At 45.8% G+C, this 27,917-nt stretch overlaps 1 protein-coding gene across 5 annotated transcripts in view; it reads left to right on the forward strand.

Annotated features, from left to right (window-relative positions):
• The window catches only part of C8H9orf3 (chromosome 8 C9orf3 homolog), a 422,465-nt gene that overhangs the window by 242,441 nt on the left and 152,107 nt on the right, over positions 1–27,917 (forward strand). For 4 of the 5 annotated variants that reach the window (XM_027550178.1, XM_027550179.1, XM_027550176.1 and 1 more), the window contains 2 exons: positions 10,954–11,143; positions 15,180–15,289. In XM_027550178.1, coding sequence (XP_027405979.1) covers positions 10,954–11,143; positions 15,180–15,289 — 300 coding nt within the window. The remainder of the gene's footprint in view (positions 1–10,953; positions 11,144–15,179; positions 15,290–27,917) is intronic. The other variant, XM_027550177.1, reaches the window with a different exon arrangement.

Here is a 27,917-nt window from a genome sequence, read left to right on the forward strand (position 1 = left end):
GTGGTGTTGGAGAAGACTCTTGAGAGTCCCTTGGACTGCAAGGAGATCCAACCAGTTCCTCCTAAACAAGATCAGTCCTGGGTGTTCATTGGAGGGACTGATGGTTGAAGCTGAAACTCCAGTACTTTGGCCACCTGATGTGAAGAGTTGACTCATTGGAAAAGACTCTGATGCTGGGAGGGATTGGGGGCAGGAGGAGAAGGGGAAGGGGACGACAGAGGATGAGATGGCTGGATGGCATCACCAACTCAATGGACATGTGTTTGAGTGAACTCTGGGAGTTGGTGATGAACAGGGAAGCCTGGCGTGCTGCGATTCATGGGGTTGCAAAGAGTTAGACACGACTGAACAACTGAACTGAACTAAAAGAACTAAAGAGCCTTTTGATGAAAGTGAAAGCAGAGAGTGGAAAGTTGGCTTAAAGCTCAACATTCAGAAAACTAAGATCATGGCATCCAGTCTCATCACTTCATGGCAAATAGATAAGGAAACTGTGGAAACAGTGGCTGACTTTATTTTGGGGGGCTCCAAAATCACTGCAGATGGTGATTGCAGCCATGAAATTAAAAGACACTTACTCCTTGGAAGGAAAGTTATGACCAATCTAGATAGCATATTCAAAGGCAGAGACATTACTTTGCCAACAAGGTCCGTCTAGTCAAGGCTATGGTTTTTCCAGTAGTCATATATGGATGTGAGAGTTGGACTATAAAGAAAGCTGAGTGCTGAAGAATTGATGCTTTTGAACTGTGGTGTTGGAGGAGACTCTTGAGAGTCCCTCGGACTGCAAGGAGATCTAACCAGTCCATCCTAAAGGAGATCAGTCCTGGTGTTCATTGGAAGGACTGATGTTGAAGCTGAAACTCCAATACTTTGGCCACCTCATGCGAAGAGCTGACTCACTTGAAAGGACCCTGATGTTGGGAAAGATTGAAGGCAGGAGGAGAAGGGGACGACAGAAGTTGAAATGGTTAGATGGCATCACCAATTCAATGGACATGAATTTGGGTAAACTCCGGGAGTTGGTGATGGACAGGGAGGCCTGGCGTGCTGCGGTTCATGGAGTTGCAAAGAGTGGGACATGACTGAGGGACTGAACTGAAGTGAACTGAATCTGGTTATCTACTTCCTTCATCTTGTTCTCCACTTCCCATCTTGTTTTCTACTCTCTACCTTTTGTTATCTGCTCTCCTCATTTTATCTGTTTCCCACCTCTCCTTATCTACTTCCCCATCTCTTTATCGACTTCCCTCGATTGTTGTCTGCTTCCTTACTTTTGTTATCAGCTTCCCCCATCTTATCTACTTCCCCTATCTCTCTCTCCTCTCTCATCTCCTTGTCTACTTCCTCCGCGTCATTGTCTACTTTCCCACTGTTATCCACCTCCCTCTTTTTGTCATCTTCTTGGCTCCTGAAGTCCTTTGAGTTTGTGACCTGCTTTCAACCATCTCTTCTTGAAAAAAAGAAAAATCAGAAGATTTGCAGGGCAGTGAAACTATTTTGTACGATACCATAATGGTGGATACATGTCATGATATGTTTGTCCAAAATTCACAGCGTGCACAACACCAAGAGTGGACCCTAATGTAAACTACGGACCCTGGGTGGTGATGCATCAAGAGAGCTGTCATTTCTAATAACAAAAGCACCTTCTGATGGGGGACGTTGATAGTGGGGGAGGCTGTGTGTGACTGTGGAGGCAGGGGCATATGGGAAATTTCTGTTCCTTTCTGCTCAGTTTCTCTGTGAACCTAAAACTTCTCTAAAAAAAAATAACATCTATTTAGGAAAAAGAAGTCAGGCCTAAACAAAAGTGGGTGAAAGGTGGAGGCTGGGGAGGGGCAGTAGCAGAATGGCATGTCGTCCTCCCTGGTATCCTAAAACGCTACCCTAAGGACTGACCCACGCGCCCTCGTACGTGCCTGTCTAAGCATCTCCTTGCAGTGGCCCACAGGGACGTGGCAGAGAACGAGGTTAGGAAGAAGGGTGTTGCACTCAGGAATTCAGCCCTTGCGGAGCGGGGGGAGGGTGTGGAGCGGGCAGGCATCAGCTGTGTTAGTGATGCTCCCCTCTCTCTTCCCCTCTCCTTTCCTTCCCTACCTTCCTTCTCACCAGGAAGAGGCTGAAGCTCTGTGATCACAAGGTCTGGTAACCTCCAGTCAGTTTTCACTGTGATACGAATTTAAGGAACAGAGAGAGGTGCAGGGCATGGCTGGTGGCTCCTCTTGGGTGAACACAGAAAATGGAGTTCCAGGGAGAGTAGTGATCATTGCACCACTAGGCTTGAGATGGCACAGAGGAAGGGTGATCTTGAAATCACAGGTCTAAACCCAGTGACCCTGGGCAGAGTAAGTCAGAGTAGGGCTTCAGGGTCAAGAAAGTGTGAGCAGAAATACCAGTTCCATGACTTACCAGGTGTGTGACCTTGAGCTAGTCACTTTACCTCTCTGTACCTCACTTTCATCATTTCTAAAATGGGGATGATAATAAAATCTGTCTCTTGAGGTCATGAGGTAGATTAAATGAGATGATGTATATAAAATACAGTGCCTAGCACACTGCACATACTCAAGCACTTGAGTCTTTAGAAGAAGGATGTTTCGGGTAGAAGTCTCTGGCCCTGGGGATTCCACTCAGTCACTCTCTGCTATAGTCATGCTAGCAGTTTGAGCCAAAATTCGTTTAGATAAGTGACTACATGTTTTACTGCCTCTTTGCTATTTAGCATTTTTAAAGGAAAACACATACTAATTTAACCTTTTCTCTCAAACCTAAATCCTTGTATTGGTCAGATGCAGTAAGTTTTCTTCCAGTTGTTAGATTTGGTTTCCATCTCCGGCTACTGAAAGGGCCACATCCCCATGTCTCATAAGGCTCCAGTCTAAGACTACACTATGTGGCCAGAGTGGAATGGCTGATGGAGCAGAAGGAAGCAGTCCCAGAGCCAGAGGGGAGCAGGGGCCCTCCAGATCCATCTGGGCCATCTCTTTCCTTTGGGGCAACAGCTATGTCCCCTACCTTAGACTGCATCTGGGAGTGCGACTGAGGGATTTCATTGTAGAATGAAGGGGCTGGAACTGAGCATTTGGTTTGTAAATGTACCGGGTGAGATGCGGGCACATAACCACATCACACCTGACAGAGGAAGAGGAAGCACGTTCTGAGTTTGTTGTTCAGTCGCTAAGTTGTCCGACTCTTGTTGTCTGACTCTAAGTTGTGTCCGACTCTTTGCGACCCATGGACTGAGGTATGCCAGGCTCCTATATCCTCCACTACTTTGCAGAGTTTGTTCAGATTCATGTCCATTGAGTTGGTGATGCTATCTACTCATCTCATCCTCTGCCGCCCCCTTCTCCTTTGCCTTCAGTCTTTCCCGGTATCTTTTCCAGTGAGTCAGCTCTCTGCACAGGTGGCCAAAGTATTGGACCTTCAGCTTCAGGAGCAGTCCTTCCAGTGAATATTCAAGGTTGATTTCCTTTAGGATTGAATGGTGTGATCTCCTAGCTGTCCAAGGGACTCTCAAGATTTTTCTCCAGGACCAAGGAATTCAGTTCAGTTCAATTGCTCAGTCATGTCTGACTCATTGTGACCCTGTGGACTGTAGCATGCCAGGCTTCCCTGTTTGTCACCAACTCCCGGAGCTTGTTCAAACTCATGTCCATCAAGTCAGTGATGCCATCCAACCTCTGTCATCCCCTTTTCCCCCTGCTTTCAATCTTTCCCAGCATCAGGGTCTTTTCCAGTGAGTCAGTTCTCTGCATCAGGAGGCCAAAGTATTGGAGCTTCAGCTTCAGCATCAGTCCTTCCAATGAATATTCAGGACTGATTTCCTTTAGGATTGACTGGGTGGATCTCCTTGCAGTCCAAGGGACTGTTGAGAATCTTCTCCAACATCACAGTTCAAAAGCATCAGTTCTTAGCTGCTCAGCTTTCTTTATAGTTCAACTCTCACATCCATATATGACTACAGGAAAAACCATAGCTTTGACTAGATGGACCTTTGTTGGCAAAGTAATGTCTCTGCTTTTTAATATGCTCTCTAGGGTGGTCATAGCTTTTCTTCCAAGGAGCAAGTGTCTTTTAACTTCATGGCTACAGTCACCATCTGCGGTGATTTTGGAGCCTCCCAAAATAAAGTCTCTCACTGTTTCCCCATCTATTTGCCATGAAGTGAGCAAATTTGGAAAACTCAGCAGTGGCCACAGGACTGGAAAAGGTCAGTTTTCATTCCAATCCCAAAGAAAGGCAATGCCAAAGAATGCTCAAACTACCACACAATTGTACTTATCTCACATGCTAGTAAAGTAATGCTCAAAATTCTCCAAGCCAGGCTTCAGCAATACGTGAACCGTGAACTTCCTGATGTTCAAGCTGGTTTTAGAAAAGGCAGAGGAACCAGAGATCAAATTGCCAACATCTGCTGGATCATGGAAAAAGCAAGAGAGTTCCAGAAAAACATCTATTTCTGCTTTATTGACTATGCCAAAGCCTTTGACTGTGTGGATCACAATAAACTATGGAAAATTCTTCAAGAGATGGGAATACCAGACCACCTGATCTGCCTCTTGAGAAATCTGTATGCAGGTCAGGAAGCAACAGTTAGAACTGGACATGGAACAACAGATTGGTTCCAAATAGGAAAAGGAGTACATCAAGGCTGTATATTGTCACCCTGTTTATTTAACTTCTATGCAGAGTACATCATGAGAAACGCTGGACTGGAAGAAACACAAGCTGGAATCAAGATTGCCGGGAGAAATATCAATAACCTCAGATATGCAGATGACACCACCCTTATGGCAAAAAGTGAAGAGGAACTAAAAAGCCTCTTGATGAAAGTGAAGACGAGAGTGAAAAACTTGGCTTAAATCTCAACGTTCAGAAAATGAAGATCGTGGCATCTGGTCTCATCACTTCATGGGAAATAGATGGGCAAACAGTGTCAGACTTTATTTTGGGGGGCTCCAAAATCGCTGCAGATGGTGACTGCAGCCGTGAAATGAAAAGACACTTACTCCTTGGAAGGAAAGTTATAACCAACCTAGATAGCATATTCAAAAGCAGAGACATTACTTTGCCAACAAAGGTCCGTCTAGTCAAGGCTATGGTTTTTCCTGTGGTCATGTATGGATGTGAGAGTTGCACTGTGAAGAAGGCTGAGCGCCAAAGAATTGATGCTTTTGAACTGTGGTGTTGGAGAAGACTCTTGAGAGTCCCTTGGACTGCAAGGAGATCCAACCAGTCCATTCTGAAGGAGATCAGCCCTGGGATTTCTTTGGAAGGAATGATGCTAAAGCTGAAACTCCAGTACTTTGGCCACCTCATGTGAAGAGTTGACTCATTGGAAAAGACTCTGATGCTGGGAGGGATTGGGGGCAGGAGGAGAAGGGGACGACAGAGGATGAGATGGCTGGATGGCATCACTGACTTGATGGACATGAGTCTGGGTGAACCCCGGGAGTTGGTGATGGACAGGGAGGCCTGGCGTGCTGTGATTCATGGGGTTGCAAAGAGTCGGACATGACTGAGCGACTGAACTGAACTGATGGGTCTGATGCCATGATCTTAGTTTTCTGAATGCTGAGTTTTAAGCCAACTTTTTCACTCTCGTCTTTCACTTTCATCAAGGGGCTCTTTAGTTCTTCTTCGCTCTCTGCCATATGGGTGGTGTCATCTGTGTATCTGAGGTTATTGCTATTTCTCCTGGCAATCTTGATTCCAGCTTGTGCTTCTTCCAGCCTGGCATTTCACATGATATACTCTGCATATAAGTTAAATAAGCAGGGTGACAATATACAGCCTTGACATACTCCTTTCCCAATTTGGACCCAGTCTGTTGTTTCATGTCTGGTTCTAACTGTTGCTTCTTGACCTGCATACAGATTTCTCAGGAGACAGGTAAGGTGGTCTGGTATTTCCATCTCTTGAAGAATTTTCCACAGCTTGTTGTGATCCACACAAAGGCTTTAGCATTGTCAATAAAGAAGAAGTAGGTGTTTTTCTGGAACTCTCTTGCTTTTTCGTTGATCCAAGGGATGTTGGCAATTTGATCTCTGGTTCCTCTGCCCTTTCTAACTTCAGCTTGAACATCTGGAAGTTCACGGTTCACGTACTGTTGAAGCCTGGCTTGGAGAATTTTGAGCATTACTTCACTAACGTGTGAGATGAGTGCAACTGTGCGGTAGTCTGAGCATTCTTTGGCATTGCCTTTCTTTGGGATTGGAATGAAAACTGACCTTTTCCAGTCCTGTGGCCACTGCTGAGTTTTCCAAATTTGCTGACATATTGAGTGCAGCACTTTCACAGCATCATCTTTTAGGATTTGAAATAGCTTAACTGGAATTCCATCACCTCCACTAGCTTTGTTCATAGTGATGCTTCCTAAGGCCCACTTGACTTCACATTCCAGGATGTCTGCCTCTAGGTGAGTGATCACACCACCGTGTTACCTAGGTCATGAAGATCTTTTTTGTACAGTTCTGTGTATTCTTGCCACTTCTTAATATCTTCTACTTCTGTTAGGTCCATACCATTTCTGTCCTTTATTGTGCCCATTTTTGCATGAAATGTTACCAAGGGATGGGTAACTCCTATTTGTCCTCCCTTTCACATTGCCCCAAGCTACTTACTCTGAGTCTGTATGCATACTCTGCTGCTGCTGCTGCTGCTAAGTCGCTTCAGTCGTGTCCAACTCTGTGCGACCCCACGGACGGACTGCAGCCCACCAGGCTCCTCTGTCCATGGGATTTTCCAGGCAAGAGTACTGGAGTGGGGTGCCATTGCCTTCTCCCGTATGCATGCTCAATCGTGTCCAGCTCTTTGTAACCCCATGGACTGTAGCCCACCAGGCTCCTCTGTCCATCAAGTTTCCCAGGCAAGAATACTCCAGGGGAATCTTCCGAACCCAGGGATAGAACCCATATCTTCTGTGTCTCCTGCATTGGCAGTCAGATTCTTTACCACTGAGCCACCTGGGAAGCATTCCGAATCTTTAACCTTTCAGTTATCTGGATTATATTTGCAACTAATTAAGTCATGCAAGCAAAAGTTGCTTTCACATAATCATGAGGTCCTTTTAAAACTATCCAGTTTAACTCTGGAAGTACTCAGGGTTCCCTTCTTTCTTGATTTTTCTTTCCTCTCTGGAATGGAATGTTGGGCTCCACATGTTGAGACTGTGAGAAACTTTGAACCCATAAGTTCAAGCTTGGTGAGTATGTGTCTGTTTCCTGGACGAACTTCCCAAGGACCTGTATAAAAAGTGAATCTGCTCCGCCTAAGGCGTGTTGGATCTGCTCCAGGATAATGGTGGGGTGCCCTGGGGTTCTTCTTGTCCCTAACCAGAAGCAATTTCCTGTCCTCTCGGTAGGCCTGCAGCCTGCTCTAACCCGCTGGGGCCGCGGTGCTGCACCTCTCCCTGAGCTGCAAGGTGGGCCACGCCGGTCACGTCTCCCTGGACAAAGCAGAAATAAATCACACACCAGCCCCTGCTTAAGATCTGATGAAATTCTCCATTTCCTCTCCAAATTGAATTCCTCCCGAAGGACTGGAGCGGCTCCTGAGAGTAATGAAGGCACTCCTTCCTCCTCTGCTAGAAGCGTGTTTTAAATTAACGGACACGGCCTTCTAATCTGCGTGAGGAGGGAGCTTTTAGGAACAGTCCTGAGAAACTGTTTAGACCAGAAACGATATTTTTAAACTTGAGGGGGGAGGCAGCAGACAGACAATACGACGTGGCCTTTGTCGGGAGGCAGCCCCGCTGGTGGTCTCCCGGGAAGGAAGGAGCACACGCGTCCCGCTGGGGCCCTGCCCGCCCCCCTGCTCTGCCCCGCCCCTGCCCTGCCCCGCCCCCTGCTCTCCCCGCTGGCCCCAAGATCACTTGCAGTGAGAATTTATGACGGAGAATACAAATAAGAGGGATTGTGCTTTGTGACAGTTGAAAATATTCCTTTCCCACCCATTTCTTATTTGGGAAAAATGATCAACTCTGATTTTGAAAAACATTTTTAAAAAGAACCATTTTTAGGATGAAGATGTCACTGAAGTGATTATCTTCCATCCTCTGTAATGATGATGAATCAACAATTTGGCATTTGTAGAGGCAGTTGACACAGGCCCTTTCAAGGGAAAAAAGAAAAAAGAAAACCCGTTTTCAAATGGAGCTTGTCAGAGTGAAGACTGATGCCCGGCTGACTGACTAGGACCATGAATACAATTCTGACAACTTGGGAAAATGTGGAGCCCAGGGGTGAAACTTATAAATCAAGTGAAAGGTTTGAGTAGAAAATTCTAAACATTCATTCTATTTTGAAGGAGGGTGTGAAAGAGATTATCTGTTGGTAGAGAAATATTTAATATTACTCCTTGAAGTGAGTTTGAGCATTATACTGTTCTTCATTCATTGTTGAAAAAAAAGCAGTTTAAAAATTCTAGTTACCTTTAAAAATCCTGACATTTAAGTTCAAAAGGAGAGGAGTAAATTCTCCTTAACTTGAAAAAAAATTCTATTGATCCTTTTATGTCAGGATTTTGTTAACAACCCGTGAGAAAGATTATCAAAACCTCACTCTGTGTTTTTATTTAGTTTAAGAAAGAAGCCATTTTCTTTATAGGGAGGTATGATCCATAGGTAAAACCCAACCTTAGACAGAAAACTCCGCTGCAGGAGAATTTGGGGTCTGGTTCTCAAACTGGAAAATTGCTTTTCAGGGAGAAGGTCATGTTTTCCACTGATAATAGGGTCATTTGTATCAAGCGAAACGCACACCCTTCCAATCTAGAAGGAAGTTTAAGCTTCGGTTTTCTCAGAAGACAGTAGGAAACACATTTCTCCCTGGCTAGGAAGAGAGTATTGAGGACAGGGAATGGGAATTCAGGCACTGTTCCAGCAATGTCTGGGTCTGTCCTGAGCCCAACCAAGGCCAGGGTGTATCTCCAAAATACCGGGTCTGGTGGAGACAACGAAGACTGTTGAAGGGGAAAAATTACAGGACAGGAAAATGAAATGCCACCCCCACACAGCTGCTTTGTGCATTCCTTCAGCCCTCTCAGACTTTGATATTTGCATAAAAGGGCCTGGATCAACTTCCACACTGGGACAAAGCAGCCAGCAGGTCGCTGTGGACAGCGCAGGCTTTTTCCTCATGAACAGTCTGCAATTTCACAGTCATCAACGTGTGTACCCCTCCTGGGCCGAGGGGTCAGCTCAGCCACACCATGTCTGTAACTCTGCGTGCACCGTCTGGGTCTCTGGCCAGCAGACCTTTCCAATGCAGGCTTGTCTTTGAGCCTGTTTACAAAGCCTGAAGTTACTTCTGTTTTGTTTTAGCCAAAAGGGTGAAGTGCTGCCAGCAGTATGTCTGGAATGTTATTTACTTGGTACATTTCTGTGGCTTTTCTTTGTAGCACTGCACATGCCAGAGCAAAGGGTCATTTACTTGAAAATGCCAGGTTTCGCAGTTTGTCTTCTCCATGGGCGACTTTCTCAGGAAGAGGAAGTTTAGCTCCTGTGCCTCTTGGTTCCCCCCCACCCTCCTCCCTCTCTCTCACCCTTCTCTCTTTGCTTCCTGCGTTCCTCCCTGCCTTCCTTTTTTTTTTTTTTTTTCCTCTGAGTTAGTGCTCTGAAATACTGTTGGCGCCTGCTGCATTGCACCCTTGTATCCTAAATGTCCCAGCTACACTTTTATTTCCCGGAGTTTCTGGTGGACTCTGCTGAGATCCTGGCAAACACTTTCTCATTTGCGTGCTTGCCCTGTTATTATTTCACATGAAAGCTGTCTGTTTTGGCACACATGACTGCCGTGATTTCAGTTGAGCTCCCTGAGCTGAATGGGTGATGTTGTGCAAGGGAAATACAGGTGGGGTTTTCTCTACTGGTGGCCGTGGGGGCGGAGGACAAATCTGCAAGCAGTTCTGGCTTGTGCAGAGCCCACATGATGGCAAATGCATGGCTTTTAAAGGAAGGAACCAGTGTGTACAGTTTCTTAATTTGGAAGGTTTCACAACTGCTTGTGTTCAATTGATGGAGGAGGGGTTTGTTTGTTTTTTTTTTTCAAAGCAAGTTCTTCATTCATAAGACTGTAAACAAGTCCTGGATAAATGAGAAATACCGAAGCACAGGAGGCACTCCCTTTACCTCTTCTCTCTTCAGCCTCCCTTCCTGCCGTTTCATCAGTGCAGCTCTAATCATGGTGTTTGGGGTTTTAAAGCAAAGTATGGGAAATGAGATTAGATATTAATAAATCTCCCTGGCTGGTGCCAGCCCTGGGGCCATTTGCACACCTGAGTGAGTTAACTTCCTTCTCTCTCTCTGCCTATCATTGTGGCATGTGAATTACAAGCATCTGTAGATAGGAAAAGATACCTTTGAAAATCTCAGCCTTACAGAGATTCAGCCTTTATCAGAGTCTCTTGAAACCTCACCCATCCATGGCACCTGTGAGTTTGTTACCTCTGTAACCAGCCCTGGCCTGAAAGAGAAAATGTTTGGTTCCATTCTTGTCGGCTTTTCCTGTCCTTCTGCGTGACTTCTCACTTTGTCTGTAAGCTACTCGGATTTTTGGCTGAAGGGTCTTCTTTGATCACTGTCTTGACAGCATGGGCTTCACGTTCCCACACCTGCTCTTCTTTTACAGTCCAGATTTCAGGGTAAATGCTTCCACAGCCTTGTAATTTCTTCCGTGTAAAGCTCGGCGCAGGTTACTTATTACAGGTAATAGCCTTTTGATGACGGAGACAACTGCTTGGCAGAAACGGCAGCCTGAACCGCTGCCAGGAACGCAAACTGCCACTTTATTTATTTCTAAAAGCATCTAAGCTGTGAGCCTATCGGTCGTGATCTAGCATGCACATGATAATAACAGGCTGGCAGGGCTGAGAAAGCTGCCCCAGGGGGCGGCCATGACGACAGGCCCTGACAAGACTCTTGTGTGTTTTCTCCCCCATTATCCACAGCCCACACATCGTCTTCCTCTCTCAGAGCACCTTGACTGGAATGAGCCAGCTCTGTGGGACCCGTCTCTGCCATGAAATTGCTCACGCCTGGTTTGGCCTGGCGATTGGGGCTCGAGACTGGACGGAGGAGTGGCTGAGTGAAGGGTTCGCCACTCACTTGGAAGATGTATTCTGGGCCAAGGCACAGCAGGTAAGTTTCAAGTGCACTAAGCATTTCAGTACCCAGAGTCAAGTTCAACTGAGTCTTTCGCTCATTCAACAGATAGGTATTGAGTGCTCATTATGCACCTCGGCACTTGTTCTGTTTGCTTTGTAAATGAGAGGAGAGACCTTGCTCCCCGTGGGGTTCACTGAGGTTCGCGATCTAGTGATGACAGGGAGACCAGGTAGGTAAACGACAGCATCTGCAACTTGCAGGGATGAGTACTGTCAAGAAAATGAAGCCAGATAGAGAGGGGTGGAGGAAGTGCTGGTTTAGAAGGTGCTTATCGGAGAAGGTCTCTGATGAGGAGACATTTGAGCAAAGACTTGCAGAACAGGTGGTGCTGCGGCATACTCGAGTACTCCTTTGGGGTTGTGGTTGTGTTGACATCGACCGTGTTCTGCTTTGATAAGTGATGAGATGAAATTTTAAATCCAGAGTCATGATCTTAGGTGTCTGCTGCAAGTAATGAGGAATGAAGCAGCGGATGTTGCAGATTAGGGAACGAGGATGACTGTGGTACACCGGCCGCTTCCCCTCAGTTCTGACCAACTGCTGTCATGTTGAAAGGAGGGCTCAATAGAGCCTGGACTTCTAGTGTTTTAAAAGAAACTATGACTCTGGATTTTTATGTGAAATTTATCAGTGTGAAAAATATGCAGACCAAATACACACCGAGGCCAGACCTGCTCAACACACTCCTAGTTTACAAGCTCAACTTTAAAGAATTAGCCACCAGCAATAAGGAAGCTGTGGCAGCTAACCTGCTTCCTGCTTGTTTTCCAATTCCTAATATCTGGTCACATCTTTTCCCCTACCATCTCTGCATACTAGACTATTTGAATTCTGAGATTCACAAGTTTGTACACATCTGCATGATTTTGTTCAAGTTCTTTCTGCCTGTTGAAATCCTGTATATCTTTCACTAGCCAGCTCAAGGTCACCTTCCTTTGATAGCCCAGACTCTTCATCTCATTCACAGTTCAGTAATGCTCTTCTAGAAACTTTGAGTTTCCACAGTAGTTGTACTTACCTCTTTTTTCTCACTTGTTTCTTCTTCCTCCTATCCTCATGAGTAGGCGATAACCTCTTTCACAGTGGCACAGTGCCCTGCTCATCCTCCCACCCCGCTTTCCCGCCTTGGCTACTGAGCTAGCAGTGTGCATAGCTGTGTACCCCTCCACGCAGAATCCTGTGAGGAGAGGTCCCATGGCAGATTCTTGAGCAGAAAGGCTGGGTTTGAAGTAGGACCCGGGTTGGAATCCCAGCTTTGCTGCTTACCAGCTTTGTGAGTGTCAGGAGGTTAAGTCACCTCCCTGAGGCTTAGTTTCCTCATTTATAAAATGCTTAACCTTGCAGAGTGGAAGGGGTGGTGTTTGAATGAGCTTATTAGCACCGTGCCTGACACATGGAGTGTGTGCAAGAAATACCAGTTGTCCTTCTTGTTTTCGTGATCTTTGTTTTTACCACCACCTTGCATGGAGTAGGCATTCAGCAAGGATTGAATAGGTTTAATGTAAATGTGCCTCTCTCACCATCTCTCCCCTGAGGTGCTTCCATCTGAGACAGTCAGATTTGTGCTATTCTGGTAATCATGAGTGTATGTCAGGTGTCTGATGACCATCTCTCTGCCCTTTATGTCCTGAATCCCCAAAGAGCAGTCCCCCTTTATCCTTCCTCTTGCCTCTACCTCCTGGAATCTCTCTGCTTGGGTCCTGCCTCTGCTCTGCCCTGCATCTATCGGTACTGATAGAGGCACAAAGCTGGCCTGGCTGCATCTCACAGCTATAAACCTTCCATGTGTCCATTCTCTGCGAGATTCACAGAGAAAAAAGGCTAAGTCCACAACGCTGCTTTGAAAAAGGTCAGAGTCTAATGTTGAAGATAAGGAAAGCATATAGTGGAAGGAAGAAGAAAATAAGTTAGAAAAGAGAGGTAAACACTAATCAGGTGGGAGTTCAAAGGTGAAAGAGGCTAGATATGAGAAAATCCAGAAAACCTTCTTGGAGGAGATGACTTCTTATGAGCCTCAAAGGGAAAATAGGGGTTAAAGTTTCTCTGTCCCTCCTTTACCCTTAACCTGGAATAGGGGGCAGTCCACCTCATCATCCTTTAAGGTACATGCAGTAAATCGTCAATATGTGAAAACACAGACACCCCCTGAAGCGAAGTGTCCATTCTGGAATCAGCACAAAGTTTGGAAACATTTCCAGGGTTCATCCCTTGCTCTGATCCCTTCCTTGAAGGTTGAATAAGACTGAGCTGCTGGTGGTCCCTGCCAAGCCGCCTCAGCCAGAGAAAAGTGCTCCTCAGGGCAGCAGAGGGTGGGTAGCCTCAGGGGACTCTCCCGATCAACAGGTTACTTCATCACTGAACAAGGCATGAGGGTGCAATGTTACTTTTCTGCCCAGGAGACTGTACTTTGCAGCGCCACACGTTATCAAGTACAGCAAAGGGGAGTGGGGGACCTCTGAACAAGGAGATAGAAACCTCCACTCCTCTCAGTGGGATTCCATAGAGAGAAGTGAATTGAATTAGTGGCAAGTTGAGTTATATAACTTGTCATCGACTTGGAGAAAGTCTAGACTTCTTGACAGGCGTCTTAGTCAGCTCAGGCTGCCATAACAAAGTACCACAGACCAGGAGACTTAAACAAGCTGGGAAGTTCAAGATCAAGGTGCTGACAGGCTTGGTTTCAGGTGAGGCCTCTCTTCCCTGGCTTGATGAGGGCCATCTTCTCATTATGTTGTCACACGGCCCAGAGAGAGAGTTTCAGTGTCTCTTCCTCTTCTTACAAAGACACCAACCCTTTTGGATTAGGGCCTCATCCTTTTGAACTCGTTTAACCTTAATTACCTCCTTAGAGGCCCCTATCTCCAAACACAGTCACACCAGTGACTAGGTCTTCAACATAGGGTTTCTGCTGGGGGAACACAATTCAGTCCATAACAACAGGACACACAAATTTTGTTGATCATGTCACCGCTGCTAGCTACTTGGCACTTCTGTCTCTCCCTGAATGGCAACCTGCACCCTGGCCAACCCTAACCTTCCCCATTTTTAAAACATTTCACACTCTTTCCAGGCCCCATGAGCTTTGTACATGCTTCCCCTCTTCCTGAAATTTCTCCTCTCCTGGCTGACTCCTGCTTTCCCTGAGAACCAAACCCCATGTCCTCCACAGGAAAACCTTCCGAACACCCTGGTTGTCCGGGGGCTCTGGGGTCCTTCTTCAACCCCTACCATCACTGGACTCCAGTGGTTAACATTCTCATCTGTCTCCCTGGACTCCTCAAGTTCGTAGTTGTGTCCATTATGTCCCCAGGGCCTAGCAGAGACTCAGTAAATATCTGTTAGTTTCCAGGAATGCCTGTAGACACTGACAGTTCGCTCCCCAGTGGATGTCCTGCCTCCCACCCCACCCACCCCCCACTGTGGCATTTAAAGCCGAGGGGCCTTGTGAGCACACGGATGACAGCAGCCAGTTCTGCCCAGTAGGGCAGGGGTGATGGCCTTCCCGCCCGAGAGGGAGTCTAGGCATTGGGCTCTTCCTGGTTATATGCAAACAGAGTCATCTGGGTTACGTTAGCTCCACTGTAAACAGCCCTTAACAAAACCGGGGGCTGGGAAAAAATAGGAGGTAAATGGAGGGGACCTTTCCCACCCTGTGCGAAAAGACAAGGCAAGAAAGGGCTGGATGGAATCAGAGTGGAAACCGGCCCCTAGGGAGGTCTGCTCTCTCCAGGGCAGGACGGACGGGGCGGGAGTCGGGGGGGAGAGGGAGGCTGTTGGACAGGGAGCACCTCCCAAACAGGCAGCACGGGAGGGAGGGCTGGTTCTTCGTTTGAGGACCTAAAAGACCTCTTTGGCCCTCGGACTTTCCCTGTGGGGCACAAGGCACAGTGCGGGCTGTCTCTGCCATCCCCCCTGAAACAAAGCCCGCCGCTCCATTGGGCGGCTCTGACTCTGCAGAGGACAACAGTGACTGTTTTGTGCATGTGTGTTTGTGCGTCTGTGCTCCAAGCAGCTGGCCCCCCACGAGGCCCGGGAGCAGCAGGAGCTGAGGGCTTGCCTACGCTGGCGTCGCCTCCAGGACGAGGTGCAGAACTCCCCGGAGGAAATGCAGGTGTTGAGGTAAAGCCCCCATGATCCTGTCACCTTCCCGTCCTCCCTGTCACGCTCCTGCTTCCCTTCAAGGCACATCCAGGCCATCTCTTAAATCTGCTGGGTTTCCTTTTTAAATTAAATTGGGCTAGATTACTCATCCTCCCAGGGATGTGACTGTTAACATTTTAAGTCTTTCAGGGCGTGGGTTTGGATTTGCCTTCTGACATTTTCCTGGTGTCTGTGTTAAGGAAAAAAAGGGCCATTTCCCGGATCAAATTCTTCATTTGAAGTTTTAATAGTCACTTTACACGGTGACCATGGACTTGGAGAAGGTGAGGGTCTGGTAGCCTGGCAGACAGTAACCCTTTAAAGCCAAAAGGAGAAAAGAAAAAAAAAAAAAGCCTTTAGGAAAATATTGATTCCTAAGTGTTTAGTAGTAACAGATGTTTGTGTCAATGGGGCCTTTTGTTCCGGCTGGGTCCCCGGCAGGAGGCCACTCCCGTGCTGGTGGGAGGATTCTACTCTTGGCTCCCTGGTTTTATTTTCAGAGCGTGTCTTGCAGCACTTGTAGGATTACTTCTCGCCATTTCACCATTTTTTTTTTGGTTTCTCTCCTCTCTTTTTCTTCACTTTTCTAAATAGTTGTTTATCTGAAACCTTGAGCCTAGGCCCCAGGAGCACTGTGGTTACTATGGCAACAGAAGCTTTCCTCCTGCCCCCCTGTTGACTGGAGCCAAGCCTTTGGAATCTGCAGTCAGACAGGTGGGAAGGCGGCCATCCAGGGATCACCCCTTATTTTAGATGGCAGCCCCCAGGGCCAGTCTACCACCTGGATAGAAGCCTGCCTGGACCAGTTCTGTTGCCACTTGTTTTTAAATAAAACCCCCCTCTGCAGTGACTGCACACTAAGGCCGGGGTCTGAGGGAAATGCCGAGTCCAGCCTGACCCCGGCGAGGCTGGCCAGTGCTTTTGTGCAGCAGCGCTGGGTGTGGCCGCTCTTCCCAGGGAGATGTCTTCCCTCGCACACTAACCGCAGGCGTCAGCTGACTCATCCATTGTTTAGGAGCCAGGAGCCTGCCCTCCCCACCCAGTGCCACTATGAGCATCCTTTCCCTCAGCTGCCAGAATGGTGACACCCATGGCCGCTGTGGATAGGGTCCCCGCTCTCTCGGAAGTTTCACTTAGCAGAGACCCTCGTGTGTGCACAGCTAGTTACAGGCAGTAAGAAGCTGATGCGACGGGAACCCGGAGATTTATAGTAGGGAGGGTGGGGAGTGCCTCTTGGAGGAGCACCAAGGCCTGGAGGCAGGAAAGGGCCTGGCATGCTGGGATTGAGGAAGAAAGGAAGGTGGTGGTGTGGTTGGAAGGTCGGGAGAGGCGGATGGGAGCTGAATCATCCGGCCTTGTCCTGAGTTGCTCCAGGGCCTTATGGACAGAGGATCTGATCTGTCTGGTGTTTTTACACTGCTTCCCTGGCCACTGTGTGGCATGGACTGCAGGCAGCAGATGAAAAGCAAAGAGAAGGGTTTGAAGGCTGCAGTAGTTCACACTAGCGGTCCTGGTGGCAGTGGGGTAGACGCAGGAAGCAGACCTGTTTAAGACATGCTTTGGCAGTGGAAGCGGCAGGTCTTTGGTCTATTGAATATGGAGAAAAGGAAAATGAAAATGTCCAGAATGACTTCTAGGCTTTTGACTTGAGCAGCTGGGTAGACAGATGGTGATGCCATTTGGTGAGATGGTAAAGACTTTGGGAGGAGCAGGCTTTGGAGGGAAGAATAAAGATTTTGGTCTTGCGTGTTGTTAAGTTTGATGTGCCAAATAGACATTCAGTATGGAGAATGCAGTGGGGTTTACAAGTCAGGAGCTCAGTGGAGAGACTGAAACATTCACCCTATGGATACGTACAATTCTGAGCCCGTTGAAATCAGCAGGTAGGAAAAAAAAGTAAGAGAAGAGGTTGGGAGGAAGATGAGGAGTCAGCAGAGAAACTGGGGAAATCAGTGTAGAGAAAACCCAGAGGCCAGGAGTCATGGAACCCAGGAAAGAAGATGAGGCAAGAAGGTGAAGTGGGGTGTCAGATGTTGCTGAGGGGTTTGTAAAAGGGATGGAGAGAAGTGACCTTTGTTTGGATCACATGAAAGATGTTGGTGACCTTGACATGCATGCATTTATTCATGAGTTGTGGAAAAGGGAGTCAGATTGAAGTGGGTAGAGAGTGAATGGGAGGTCAGGAAGCAGAGACACCGAGTCTGGGCTTTGTGAGAGGAGTTGTGCTGGGAGGGGAGCAAGGTGAGGGTCTGGGAGTTTTAAGGCGGCTGATGCAGGAACAGACTGGTGTACGAGCTGTGTAACTTCACCAATCCCGCCAAGACTCAAGGCTCTCAAGACTCAGTTTCCCCGCTTTCCAAGTCTCTTAAGTCCCTTCAATGCTTCCAGTTCTGAATGACCACAGACCATCCGAGTGGGTAAGGATATTATAGCTAAAGTTAGTTGACGCAATGTGTTCCCAACATATAAACAGCCAGATGTCCACTGGGAAGTCAGTACACACATGCAGAGAGCCTTGTCTCAGGGGTTCATGGAACTTCTGACGTCCAAGAGCTTTTCCTTTGTGTGTGGAGCTGGGAGAAGGAATACACTATTTTTAGACGCTTGTGCTAGAAGGCTTATTATGGCATTTGTTTTTCTTCGTATTCAGAAATTGTGTTTGCCTAAATTTAGGCTAACCATGAAATGAGTGCATTTGAAAGATTGTTGCGCATCAGTATGGAAAATATTGTTATCAGATGCACTTACAATGAAGAGGAAATGTTTCTGAACCTGCCCTGAATTGTATAGTCTCAGTTCAGTTTACTCCCATCCCTTAGAATTCTCCCTTAAATGGGCACAGAGAACCTAGAATGACAGAAAGTGGAAGGAAAAACCAGGGTTGTAAACATTTATTCTCAGATTTTTGTTTTAATACACAAATAAGACCTTGGGAAAGAAGTCTCATAAAATGATAATCAAAGATGCTATCTTTTCCCCCTTTCTTTTAAGATACCCCATGGTCTTGAAATAATGGACCAAGAACAATTTAGAAGTCTTGGTTTCACATTGCCAGATGCAACAGAAGCTTCAACTTATCTTTGCAACAACTTTCAACATGGTTGACCACTCTTTCTAAAAACACTTTCTTCTCTTGGCTTCTGTGTCACAGTCTCCTTGATTACCTTCTGCTTCACTGATGGTCCTTCCTCACCTCTCCTGCTGGCTATTTCACATCTTCACTTAGGTGACTCGTGGTTTTGAAAGACTGGTTACGGTGTCCAACATCATATAGCTGATTAAGAGCAGAGTGGGGGTTGAAATAATCCTCTTTTCCCTACCCTATCTCCTTGACTCTGAAGAACTCGATATAGCATTTAGTTGTAGTAAAAAGAAAAAAAAAGAAAGAAAGAAAACTCCAGGCATCTTGAACTGTGGAAGGACATGAAGGTTGTGTTGAAAAAAGACTTTTTGGACCAAAGCATCTTTGTGTTTTTACACATGAGTGTGTCTGATGATTTCAGTCAATATAGGGAAACAGCAAATTCAGTATTGTGTTGATGATATTAAAGGAGTATTAACAAAGTGAGAAGAGAAAAATTAAAATTATGTTTGTCTCTGACTTGCTAATTTCAGTCATGTATAAGACCTGTTCCATTTGTACCTTCCATATTCCCAGTGTTGAATTACAGCTCTCATCAAATGTGTCTTAAATTGACCTAGTGGTAAGTTTTATTTGGTTCCTTGTGTTTTCCTAGCTCTCTCAGCCTTCACTGGCTGGGGAGCCTGTAACGTGCCTGCAGGCACAGTTTCAAAAGGCTAGGGTCACATTACTACTGGCTCCACGCCTTTTCTCATTTGTTAATTATTAAAATGCCTTTCCCATAGACGAGACCCCAGTGGCTGTCTCCAGACCCTCCCTCACCTCTCCACCACCCCGGGCAGAACCGTTCAGCCTGCAAAGCCTGATCTTACTGCCGTTCCACTCTCCCCTGCCTGGAGCCACCGCTTTACTCAGTCCTATTCCTTTCCCCAACCCCCGGCCTAAAAGCCCCTCCCTTGTCCAGTGTAGCAGCCATGACTCTTGATAAGCAAGGTGCCTTCTGAAAGGCTCCCGTGCCTCTGGTCTCCAGGGTATAGCTACATCCAGCCTCTTCCAAGTGCTTTCAGTTAGCGTACCATGACTGGCCAGCAGGATGGAAGAGCTCCGGTGGCAGGGTCAGAAGAAATCTCTGTTGGTTTTTATTGTTTATGATTTATTATCACTTCCCCCCTTTTCTGGATTCATTGTTAAAAGTCAAGCTCGTGCTGAGAAAACCTTAAAATATATCACGTTGAAGAGGTGCTGACAAGCCCAGAGTCTGACGTGGCTCTTTCTAGCTACTGCCTCCACAGTTGATATGGTTCTAGAGAAATGTGAGCTCTTTTCCTATCTTCCTCGTGAATCCCTCGCTGCTCCCCCCGCCCCATTACAAAGACATCCCATAATAAGAGGAAACCCTTCAAGTCTGTAACTCTATCTATGGCCAAAATGGAATGTTCCCGACACGAGTCCTTTGAATTTGCACAGTACCTAAGCACTGCTTTCCATTTTTCCCTTAAAAGCCTATGTGTAAACCTTCTCTAGTATGCATGAAGTCTTCACCTTTAAAGTTTTTCTCAAAATTCTTATTTCTAATCCTTCAAGAACACAGCAATCTTTTCCCACCCACGTGTGGGAACGTGTCCATCCACAGCCACACAAGCCTTTCTCATGGAAAAACTCCAGCCCAGGGCGTCAGTCTTCACCACTGCTCCTCCACCCTGAGCCTGAACAATCCTCGGAATTCTTCTTTCAGTCTTCACTGGTCCTGCGGGCACAAATAAATCCCTTCGCTCCTCCTTGGGCAGCTCCCTTCTGTGTTGCCTTTGGTATCTATTCCAGACCTTCCCCACCCTCCCTTCCTTCTCTTGCTCCTGCCCCAAAGGAAAGACTGAAGCCACCAGCCTTTGATTCTGTAAGCACATCAGCATCCATGTCTATCCTGACCTCTCAGATGTCTGAGTGCCATCCTGACAGTCTCAGTACAGCTAAAGAGAAATGCCTGGTTCCAGAAACAGAACTAGAAATGAATATGCCTTGATGCATATCACAGAGCTACATATATGAGTAAGCTTTAGACCCCTCTGCCTATAAGGGAGATGCGAAGGAAGATTGGCATACCATGGAAGAAGTTCCCGTCACTTTGGACATGAACTGGGTCACAAGTCTAGGGAAAATTGTTCCTAAGGGCCCGGTGCCCTTATGATCACCAGATTCTGTAAACATAGTTTACCTTATTAGGCTTAACTCATTAGGCTCCTCTCCTCTTAATCTTACCCTATTAGGCTCCTCTGCTTGGTTTGGTACTGTTAATAACTCTTTCCTTCTGGAAATTTCTATCACCTGACTTTCATGGCTGCCCCTCTTCTGGTTCTCCTTGGTCCCCTCTGCCGTCCCCCTTCCATCTCCTTCACAGTCTTCATCTTCCTGTACTTAGAGTTGGCCTTCCCTAGGGGACCCCCTCCCGACTGCTCATCCTCCTGGAGTGGTTTCATTTAAACACTTTCTCTTAGTGGGGGTTCCTCCGAAGCAGATGAAATTCTTGTCAAAGAGATTTGTTAGGAAGAAGTCTCAGAAGGGGAAAATGGAAGGGAGAATTGATGGCCAAGCCGGGTGCCATGATATCAAGTCAGGTTATACAGGAATGCTCTGGAGGCAGTGTGGGTCAGCTTCAGAGTGGTCCCCATCAGGGGCAAGGAGCCCAGAGTGTAAATGTTCCAGCACCTGTCATCATTGCTGAGAGAGAAACACATTCCAGGTGCTTCTGGTTCTTGTGTTCACAGGCGAAATAGGCTCAGGCAACCTGAGGGTCACATCTGACAGAGTCACAGAGAACATGCCAAGAGCTTACGTGAACACAAATGATGAAAGGGTCCCACGGGATATGAGTGAGGCATGGGCACAGCTGGCCACACCTGTCATCTGTGCTGCAGGCTCCCAAACCTCCAACTCTCTCTTAAAGATCAGATGTGAATGCTGAACTGTCCATATGACACCATCCCTCCCTGGTGGCTCAGATGGTAAAGAATCTGCCTGCAATGCTGGAGACCCAGGTTCCATCCCTGGGTTGGGAAGATCCCCTGGTGAAGGGAATGGTTACCTACTCTAGTATTCTTGCCTGGAGAATCCCCATGGACAGAGGAGCTTGGTGGGCTACAGTCCATGGGATCGCAGGAGTCAGACACAACTGAGCAACTAACATCTTCATTTTTCTTCTTTCTTTCTCCCTGTAGCCCGCTGGGCTCTTCTGTCCATAGGGGGTCTCCAGGCAAGAATACTAAATGCCGGGTGCTTGATAAATGCTGAAGAAGTGAATGTTGTAGACAACATGATCTCTGTCTGAGTCTCTTTGTAATTATTCAAAGTTGAAATATTGTTCACAAGAGAGTAGATAGACAAATTCTAGGCTGCATCCTCAGAATTCAAAGAGCTAAGAGTTTAATATTTGTAAGCTTATTTAGAAAGGGCCATTCAGAAGACGTGAGGCTTGAGCTTGGAGGGTAAGAGAGAATTGCATTGACGCTAGTAAAGCAGTGAAGGGAAAGGAGCTCAATGAGCAAAGCCTGGCAGGCATAAACAGTGAATTGATTGTGGACATAGCCATTAAGTGAGAAATGGGTTTCCTGACTAGGAGAACTGTTAAGAACCTATGAGACTGAAGGTGGACCAGGCTGAGTAATAGAGTTCCTTTGATGCCAAATTCAAGAGTTTGCATGTGACTGTCTAGGCAGTGGGAAACTTTTTTCAGTTCCAAGAATGACATAGTGAAAATGGAATTCTGGGAAGATTACCCAGCCTTTGGGATAACATACAATCAGAGAGAGAGTGTAGAGAGGCCAGATAGAATTAGATGGCTGTTTTAGGCTCAGAGGTTAAAGCTTCTGCCTGCAATGCAGGAGACCTGTGTTCGATCCCTGGGTCGGGAAGATCCCCTGGAGAAGGAAATGGCAACCCACTCCAGTATTCTTGCCTGGAGAATCCCATGGACGGAGGAGTTTGGTGGGCTACAGTCCATGGGGTCACAAAGAGTCAGACACGACTGAGTGACTTCACTTTCACTTTCAGGAACCCAGACCTGAGATTTGAAGAGCTTGGGACCCTCTTCTTAAATGGTCATTTGGGGTTTTTCAAAACTGATTGAAATGTCTATACAGCTTCAAGACAGCTTCTAATAAAAGGATGTAAAGCTGTCTCTGATCCTAGATAAGGACCGACCCAATAAAGGAACTGGTTGAATACGTGAGCTTTGTGAAGTTTGTTACGACTTGAACAAGGTGAAGGGCAACAGTCCCAGTGCCTTCTTGGCCAAGACCTAGTCTACCCTGCCTCTTTTTAGAAAAAAAAATCGTCTGAGGATGCAGACCTAAACTCTCCAGAGCTCATTAGTGCTCAGTTCTCAACCCAGGAAAAGTAGCATCGGGTTAAGTCAGCCCTGAAGCCAAACGCCTGGATTTGAGTCCAGTGTTGACTCCACTACTTGCTATATGACCTTGAGAGAGGTACACAACCGTACTGATCTTAGCTCCTCACAGCAGAACGGGAATAGTAACACAACAGTTTCCACTTTGTAGGTGAATGTGAGCAATGAATGGGATGAGTACATACAAATCATTTAGAACACATGTGTTAGACTAAATCACGGGAAATTGCCATTTTGATACATCTAAAATGACTGACTATTGTGAATTTCCTGTGGTTCAACTTATAGTAAATACTCAACACGTGTTAGGTACTGTCATCTAAACCCTCTGGCACCAGATACATGTTTGCTCAATGAGTGACAGAGGGCTCAAGGATGCAGCCCCATGGCCAGCCTCACTCTGTCCTGGTTTTTTCTGGTTTCTATCTCTTCTTTTGTGGCTGCCACCCTCCAGCTGGTGACCACGGAGGCATCCTGCTCCTGTCTCTTTACCAAGCAGAGCCTAGAAACACCTACCTTTCCTCCTCACAAACTTGCAATTGGCTGGAATGTTCCAAAGTGAATTTTGCTAAGAAGTTAAGAGAATTTTTTCTTCTAAATAGTTATTGGCCACACCCCACACAGCATGTGGGTTCTTCGTTCCCCAACCGGAGGTTGAACCTGAGCTCCCTGTAGTGGAAGCTCAGAGCTTCTACCACTGGACTCCCAGGGAATTCCCAGAAGAGCATTTTTTTAAAAGTAGAAGAACGCCTGGTTACAAATAGAAAGGGTAAGATTAAAAGCAAGCACACCACGCCACCACCCCCACCCCCCAAAAAAATCTGAACATTAAACAAAGATGCTCAAATGAACAGCCTGAGGAAAGAATTAACTTGGCAATGCTTCTAAGACTGTTGGGAACCTACTTCTGGTCTAATCTCTACAGAAGGGCCACCCCGGTGTCCCCTCTGGCTCTGCTCTGTACAGCTTCCCTGGCCTCTATGCAGAATCTGACTACAGCCCTGAGAAAAAAAACGTTCTTTGGTCTATGGCCTTCAGGAGTTCTTGACCGAGCTCAGACTACTAGCACTGGCCTGTGAGGTTCTCGATATCTGTATCTTGGAGCTCTTGCCCTCCACCCTCCATCACCCAGGCTCAAGGTCCCCTCCACCCCATTATCCCTGTCTGCTTTACTGTTTCTGTTTTTTTGTTGTTGTTTTTCATTTGAATCACACATGCTGGGCAGCTATCTGTATAGTCTGCTTCTACCCTTTCGTGACAGGAGGTTGCTGTACCTGTGCCAGCATTTTCTGAAAAACTGGAGGGGCTCCCAGCCAACCAGAAACAGACCCTGCCCTTTCCTGTCTCAAAGGCCAGCTCCACCCCCTTGAGCTGCCCACTCAGTTCCTGAGGGTGGAGGGACAACCTCAGCTCACACTTCTTTTACCCAGCAAAGATGACAGACACATCCTGAATAGTTGACTCAAATAACCCTTCCTTCTTCATTTTTCAGACCATTCTCTAGTTACTCATCACTCAAGTATTTCTAAGGGAGGGGTAGAATTCTCTTTGATAGGCCCATAATTACATATGTAATATACCTGGTGTTTCTTTTTTGCAATAGCATTTAGTAGACTACATTCTTTTTAAATATAGAAAAACATAAAGAAGAAATAAAGTAGTTCATAAGCACTACTAGTTAACCATGTTTAAAAAAAAAAAGAAAACTCAGTTTCAGTTTCAGTTCAGTCGCTCAGTCGTGCCTGACTCTTTTCGACCCCATGGACTGCAGCACGCCAAGGCCTCCCTGTCCATCACCAACTCCCAGAGTCCATCCAAACCCATGTCCATTGAGTCGGTGATGCCATCCAGCCATCTCATCCTCTGTCATCCCCTTCTCCTCCTGCCCTCAATCTTTCCCAGCATCAGGGTCTTTTCAGATGAATCAGCTCTTCTCATCAGGTGGCCAAAGTATTGGAGTTTCAGCTTCAGCATCAGTCCTTCCAATGAACATTCAGGACTGATTTCCTTTAGGATGGACTGGTTGGATCTCCGTGCAGTCCATGGGACTCTCAAGAGTCTTCTCCAACACCACGGTTCAAAAGTATCAATTCTTCTGTGCTTAGCTTTCTTTATAGTCCAACTCTCACATCCATACTTGACTACTGGAAAAACCATAGCCTTGACTAGACGGACCTTTGTTAGAAAAGTATAAAATTCCATCCCTACCACTGTAGTCCTCACCCTGAGATAATCATATTGTCTTGTGAATCCTTTGGAAAATAAGCCTTATAAGCATATATGCATAATTTTTCTATATTGCAACCCTGTGGGGTACTGATTCATTATAACACTATTTGCTTATAAAATATTTTCCTAAAAAATAATTCCTATATTACATAAACCACTCTATAATAGTTCACTCCTATTTTGCTCATCCTCTGAGGATATCTCATGCCCTCAGCCAATTCTAGCACTATCTACATTACATTCTTGGGTAATGAGTATTAATTTGCCATTCAGAAAAACTCTGAACCAGTGAGTACTTTTGCCTGTAATCTCATGTAATCCTAAATTGACTCTCTTCTACAGATTATTTGTCTACTCCTCATATGCTTTGCATTTAGTTTGTGTTTTGGCCAATTGTTTTGACCAAGAATGACTGACAAAAGCTGTACAACTATTTGATTGAACCTGCTGCAAAGACACAAGAGAAGAATATCTTGGTGGTGGTTTAGTCACTAAGTCATGTCCGACTCTTTCGACACCATGGACTGTAACCTGCCAGGCTCCTCTGTCCATGGGATTCTTTAGGCATGAGTACTGGAGTGGGTTGCCATTTCCTTCTCCAGGGGATCTTCCTGAGCCAGGAATCGAACCTGGGTCTCCTGCATTGCAGGCAGATTCTTTACTGACTGAGCTATGAGGGTAGCCCAAAATATTAACAAATAGTAAAAAAAATTTTACTATGTAAAATTTTTTAATAAACCCAATTTCACAGTGGCTCCTGCCCTTTTCAAGTCAATGGTTGAAGAGAGAAGGGATAAAAAAGAGGGATTGTATTTCTGTTAAACATTGTACTGTAGGGTCTAGTCAAAGTAACTAGCCAAGAAAGTAAAATAAAAGACATTCACATTGGAAAGGAAGAAGTAAACTATCTTTTTATGGATGACATAATCTATATGGAAAATTCTAAAGAATCCACCCCAAACACTGTTAAAACTAATAAACAAGCTCATTAAGATTGCAAGATACAAGAGCAGTATACAGAACATGGTTGTGCTTCTTTCTGTTTTAATTAAATATTGTGTTAGTTTCAGGTGTACAGCAAAGTGATTCAGTGATTATACACACACACACACACACACACACAGATGCTGTGCTCACATGTGTGCTCAATCATGTCCAACTCTTTGAGACGCCATGGACTCTAGCCCACCAGGCTCCTCTGTCCATGGGATTTTCTAGGCAGGAATACTGGAGTTGGTTGCCATTTCCTTTGCCAGGAGATCTTCCTGACCCAGGGACTGAACTGTCTCTTGCATCTCCTGCACTGGCAGCAGTTTATTTACCACTAAGCCCAAGAAGCAATGGCACCCCACTCCAGTACTCTTGCCTGGAAGATCCTATGGATGGAAGAGCCTGATGGGCTACAGTCCATGGGGTCGCTGGGAGTCGGATGTGACTGAACGACTTCACTTTCACTTTTCACTTTCATGCATTGGAGAAGGAAATGGCAACCCACTCCAGTGTTCTTGCCTGGAGAATCCCAGGGATGGAGGAGCCTGGTGGGCTGCCGTCTATGAGGTCACACAGAGTTGGACACGACTGACGCAACTTAGCAGCAGCAAGCCCAAGAAAGACAGATATCTTTTTCACATTATTTTCCATTTAGGTTATTTACAAGATATTGACTATAATTCCCTGTGCTATACAGCAAATCCTATTGTTTATCTACTTTATATATGGTAATGTATATCTGTTAAGCCCAAATTCCCAATTTATCTCTCTCCTTGACTTCCGCTCTGATAACCGTAAGTTTGTTTTCTATGCCTATGAGTCTGTTTCTCTTTTATAAATAAGTTAATTTCTACTATTTTTTAGATTCCACATTATAAGTGATATCATATAATATTAGTCCTTCTCTGATACTTCACTTAGTATGTTAATTTCTAGGCCAACCCATGTTGCTGCAAAATGACAATCTTTCTTTATTTTTTAAGGCTGAGTAATGTTCCATTGTATATATTGTACCACATCTTCTTTACCTATTCATTAAGACAGTTGTGTTTCTTAACACTAGCTATAATAATCTGAAAAGTAAATTAAAAGACAAATTCATTTATAACATCAAAAATGACAAAATACTTAGGAATAAGTTTAACAAAAGAAGTGCAAAACATCCTAAAAACTATAAAACTCTGTTGAAAGAAATTGAAGAACTGAATAAATGGAAAATCATCCTGTGTTCATGAATTGAGAGACAGGGTTGTTAAGATGCAATCCTCCCCACACTGATCTACAGATTCAATATAATCCCTGCCAAAATTTCAGCACTTTTTTTTTCTTTTTTGCAAAAATGGACAAGCTGATCCTAAAGTTCATATGGAAATTTAAGAGACCCAGAAAAGCCAAAACAATCTTGAAGAACAAAAGCAGACTACTCATACTTCTCAGTTTTAAAACTTACTACAAAGTTACAATGCACTTCCAAGGTGGCTCAGTGGTAAAGAATCTGCCTTCCAAGCAGGAGATTCTGGTTTGATCCCTGGGTCAGGGAGATCCCCTGGAGAAGGAAATGGCAATCCACTCCAGTATTCTTGCCTGGAGAATCCCATGGACAGAGGAGCCTGGCGGGCTACAGTCCATGAGGTCATAAGAGTTGCACATGACAACAATAAATAACAAGATTACAGGAATCAAGACAGATGGTACTGGCAAATGGGCAGACATGCAGGTCAATGGAATAAAACTGAGAATCTGGAAACAAACACTGTCATTCACGGTCACTTAGTTTTTTGGTTTTTTTCTTTTCTTTTTGGTTGCACTGGATCTTTGTTGCTGCGCCAGTGTTTTGCTAGGGGCTACTCTTGGTTGTGGCGCCCAGGCTTCACAATGAGGTGTTTTCCCTTGTGGAGCACAGGCTT

This window comes from Bos indicus x Bos taurus, chromosome 8 (genome assembly GCF_003369695.1).
Source record: "Bos indicus x Bos taurus breed Angus x Brahman F1 hybrid chromosome 8, Bos_hybrid_MaternalHap_v2.0, whole genome shotgun sequence".
Classification (NCBI taxonomy): domain Eukaryota; kingdom Metazoa; phylum Chordata; class Mammalia; order Artiodactyla; family Bovidae; genus Bos; species Bos indicus x Bos taurus.